Raw genomic sequence first — 5164 nt, forward strand, 5'->3', positions numbered from 1 at the left:
CGTAGCATATTGAATCATAAAATAATATTTTCAATAAGTAATTAAATATAAATAAATGATATTTTATTGACATAAGTATGCATTTCTGTGAATGAGAAATAAGGCATCAACCATTGAAAATAAGCTTATCCATCTTTTGCAGCAAAAATCAATATGAGAGTTGGCATTGTTCTCCGAGGGATGCTGTAATAACATTAATATAGGATGGCAGTAGCTGTCGTAAAATGACAACAGTAATGAAATATTATTAGGAGACAGATTATCCGAAAGGGAATTTATTTATCAGAATATTCTAGATTGCTGGATAACATTATGTTACCTCTTCCATTTTTCAAACATATTTTCTCTACTCTGTAACATAAATTTTACATATTTATATCAGATGGGATGGGGAAGGCATAGAATAATTAGCAGTGTGTATAAATAACCTTCCATCATTCTGGAACTAATCATTGTTGCGTCACATCTAAAAAACAAGGGAGAAAAATTCGTAAAGCAGTGCCGATAATTGCTGGGCAGATTAAAAAGGGAACAATAATTGGTTCTTTTCTGGTATAAGGTCACATCATGAGAAATTAGAAATGTATATAAATAACATGGTGACAAAAGATACAACGATATCGCATTAAATAAGATTTCATACCAATCAGGTCGTGTCAGTAAAACTCGGGAATTTTTGGGACATTTACTGTACCATGTTTTGTAAAGCATATTTCTTTTCACCGTAAAATAATGTGATCATTATCGAAAGTTTAACGAGAAGTGAGTCAGAAAATTCTAAAAAAGAGTGATAATATTTATTATGAGGTAATTCTTATTTATATTCTTCTGATTCTCTCCGAATCAATGAACATTGTTTAGTTTTTGAAGCTATGAGACTTTTGAAACTATAAAAGAAAAAGAAAATGAAACCACTATGAATGAACTAAAGAGCAAACATCAGCAAAACGGAATTTAAAAAATTGAACTGAAGTTTTTGAAACTCACATCCAAATCGACATCTGATCGATAATAACTAGTTCGATCACGAAAAACAGCAGCGGAATGTTCCGCACGTAGTTATGCCCCATTTTCTAATATCACCTCACAAAAGCTAAACTCAAAAATCTAGTCTCGACACTTTGGATCTCGTTAACATAAAGCGTCAAGGATCGAACTTATTTGAAGATCCAATATTATGCATAAAAAGTTGGTGAACGAACCACAGATAACAATAGCAGTAGTAAAAGTTGCAGTGATTGTAATGGCAGCAGGAAGATTACACAATAATGGCGAAATCATAATTTTGAGGACAAAGCCGCGTAGGGCACTCACAGCGATAAAATTAATGTTTCTTACTCTTCGTACTTGCTGGGATTATTAAAATTTACACCAAAAAATCATTTCATGTCTCTGTAATTGAATTGCGAGGTCGAAAACGAAGTATTTGAAGGTCATTGACGTGTAGCGGTTGACCTTTGAGTTTTAATTGTAGTGACAAATGATTAAAACTCAAGATTTAACTGATTCTAGTTCATATTAAAAGTCATGAATCCATGACCCATCCATAATTATTATCATTACAATTATAATTTTTGAATTTCATATTCGATAGGCTATTCTAAATATACAAACAATTTGTTAAAGTAATAAATGGGTTAGTAATGAGAAGAAAAATGTCCATGATGTGGAGACTTTATAGTTCAAACTTCCAATTTACGAAATTAAATAAAAATCCTTAATTAGGAAAATTTACAAATAGATGTGAAATAAAATTTTATTGAATTAGTCTAATAAAAAAAAGTAGGAAAAAAACATTTTAAAAAGAGGTTGTTGTCCAGGAGGATGTTTTTCAATCTTATTAATGTCAATAACGAAATTGGATGGCGAGAAGAGAAATTTTCGTGGACGAATGCGCATCTCAAACCACAATGTATTCATTTTTGTATAGAAATCGAAAAATAATTAGAAGCAAATTATCGCTGATCTCTCTTACAATAGTTTTATGAGAATAAATGAACAAATAGACATCATTGGTTTGCTACGATTTCATTAGGATTTAATGACAGCCATTTAAGATTTAGTCTAATATTTGTGTAATAGAACTGAGAATAAAATTTAATCGGCATAAACTTTATGAATTGGAAATTGAATTAATAACTGAAAAAACTTTTGAAAGACAGCTAAGGATCACTTATCTTTAAAGTTAGCGCGAAGTGAGAAACACTTTCGAAATACTTTCGTTTCCACTTACAGCTATTGAATGATAGCAATGTACTAACTTAAAGAGCATTCTTTCACTGCAAATATTTCATTTCTTTAGTATATCTTACCAAAATTTCCAAAAAAAAAATACACATTTAACTTTTTTGTAAATAAAAGATTTTAAAATTTCTGTTCATTTCTTTCCTCCTCTCTTCGTCCTCCCTGATATTACTTCCGAAATTCCTGTATATCTTCTCTGCCTTGATAATAGATGCTTAGTGTCTCTAGAAGATGAAATAATTTACTGCGAATGTCATTATTTATAACAATAATTGCTGTTATTGTAGTATTGACAACAAATGTTACTGCTTTTCCTCTGAGAATTGCAAAGCAATTTAATGTCTCCAAGTTAAAACATTCCTATCATTCAGTATCAGTAAGCGAAAACGGAAGTATTTCGTGTCTCAAAACTTTTCCACTTCGCGCTGAAGATAGGGGGAAAAAGCTTGACTCCTTGGCTCCTTCCAATGATTGTTATCATCATCCAGTATCAAACTTAAAAAATGGTCTGGGCTGTAGATTACTCTCAAATCAGGCTAGTGAAAACCTGAGCTCTTGGCTTAATGTATTTTACCAAAATTTGGGAAAGTTAGAGCTCTTGGCTCTTAGCATAGTTGTTAAAATACATTACTATTAAGCGTGGCTTAATGGTGATGTATTTTAGCTTCGTACAGGCGAAAACACGAAACTCAACACTTGTATGTTGGCCAGTAAATCATCATATAAAATATGCCAAGAGTTCAGAATCCCGTCTGTGGACAAACATAGTTTTGAGCACTATTATGTTCCGGAGGATAGGACCATTAGGAAGATTTTCAACGATAGATTAAAGATGAATCGATATTGCTTGTTGAGGCTCAAGAATTGTTGATTTCCTGGGAATTTTTTCATCGTTTTTTTGCTATTACTGCTGGTACTATTAAAATTGGAAAGAAAACAAGCATAAAAGTTTTTCCGATTTGTCGAAGACAATCTTAAAAATGGTGGAATTTAAAGAGCAAAGCTGCTCAATTAAGCCTAAAATTCAGCCATCTACTTTACTAATTTCCGTAATTTTGTACTTCTTTGTATGAAGGACATCGTTATTTCCCCAATATGCTGTTCACACATATGTAGAATTTTACAATATTTCATTTTCGTTTTCGACGTCAAATGGCTGACCTCTGATTTACACAGAACATAAGATAGAATTTCATTTCAAAATAAATAGTTGTTGGATAGAGATAAGGGTGCCAGCAGTCCATTTAACAGTAATACGGAAAAAATGTAATAGTTGCTGGTATGGAAGAACTGAAACGAACTATACCAGCATCTTTCCTGTTTACATTACGGTGACAGGTTGTGCTTTTAATAAATTGAAACAGTTTTTGAATAAAAGCAAGAAAGGAAAAAAGCAATGTTTCGATTACTGATGATTGGACAACTTGTCACGAGTCGATGTGACAAACAGCTTTTCTATTATTCTCATTAGATTTGTTGGAAGAATATCCAAAATGTACTGATTGAAACCATCAGAAATTCGTTTTCTTCTTCTACCATTGGGAATTGCATAGAGTTTTTATATGCTGGAAGCAACAGTTCTAATCTTTTACAAATTCCTAAACTAAAAAAAGAAAGACACGAAAAAATAAGTCACATACAATGTATAGTTTAACTTTCATTCAATTCTCGATTCGGATGAAATGATTGCAATAATACAATAATTCAATATATTGTATGTCGTTATCACTGTAATTCAGTATATTATTATCAATGTGAAGTGTTTTGTTGGTATTCTTAATTATCTTTCAAGGTGAATTCAAACTTTTCTGTCATCAAATAAATGAAATAAATAAAAGTGATCGGGAACTCTTTGTTTGTCTCTTCGATACCAACTAGTAGTTCTTAGAATGAATTTGAATAGCGAGATTTCAAGATTGAAATCCGAAACATTTCATGGAATGTCAAAGTTCCTTGTCTTCTTATTATGTAGAAAAACCTGTAGAAAAGTTGTTCGTCTAAATCTGTATCTCATCTTGTCGCAAGAAAGGTAAATAGCATATATTTTGACGAAAAAAAAATTTAATTTTTTTAACAAACAGGAGATTTTTTTTGTGAAAATTCTTTTTGTAAACAAAAAATATTGGTGACAAATAGTTTAAACTATTTTTCAACTGCTAAAATTACTCGTCATGACGTCAATCGTATTCGATAAAATTTGTTCATTGGTTTTCAATGACCACGCGCGAGAATCGCGTACACTTGCGCTTCATTAGCGCAAATTTTTGGAACTTCTCCCATCTTTCATTGTTTTTTCATTTTTTCTTATAGATTCAGTCCTTCAATTAATTTTCACACATTTTCCAAATTTAGGACAGAAATGACCCGGTTTTTTGAAATTTGCATGAAACATATAAATACATCTGTGCGTGTCTGTATGTCCGTCTATGTGGGCGTAGATATTTGTCCATGTCTGTGTTATGTGTCGTATTTAAAAAAACAGGAAGAGCCGATAAATCATGTGTTTTTATGTTTGCCTTTTGGAAATAAAGCTTGAAAGGTTGATAATAGTATTGAATTCAATTAGTCGATTTTTCAACTCGCACATTTTATCCAAGAAGATGACATCCTAAAATTGAAACTACTTGGTGTATTTGTCGGCTCAAAAAAAGGATTTAAATATCTGTATAGAACAATGATTTAAATCGGATGTATCGGATGAATAGACCTATCTGAGGATAAGATATTGCCACACATGTTACATTTATGTTCATTGTCAACGTGTCATCAATGAATCGGTCACTTCAGTGAATCTTTAATCCGTGTTGGAGAGGATCGAGTAATCCTTATTTATTATTGTAATATATATATATATATATATATATATATATATATATATATATATATATATATATATATATATATATATATATATATATAT

General features: G+C 31.0%; 1 protein-coding gene across 1 annotated transcript; it reads right to left on the reverse strand.

Annotated features, from left to right (window-relative positions):
- Nucleotides 1-275: 275 nt before the first annotated feature.
- LOAG_00951 (hypothetical protein) lies at nucleotides 276-1920 on the reverse strand (the record flags this gene model as incomplete). Its single annotated transcript, XM_003136491.1, has 4 exons — nucleotides 276-351; nucleotides 690-777; nucleotides 1203-1350; nucleotides 1855-1920. The coding sequence occupies 4 exons, from the start codon at nucleotides 1918-1920 to the stop codon at nucleotides 276-278; spliced, it is 378 nt and encodes a 125-aa protein (XP_003136539.1).
- Between the last annotated feature and the right edge of the window lie 3244 nt (nucleotides 1921-5164).

Source organism: Loa loa (genome assembly GCF_000183805.2).
Source record: "Loa loa unplaced genomic scaffold supercont3.119, whole genome shotgun sequence".
NCBI lineage: Eukaryota > Metazoa > Nematoda > Chromadorea > Rhabditida > Onchocercidae > Loa > Loa loa.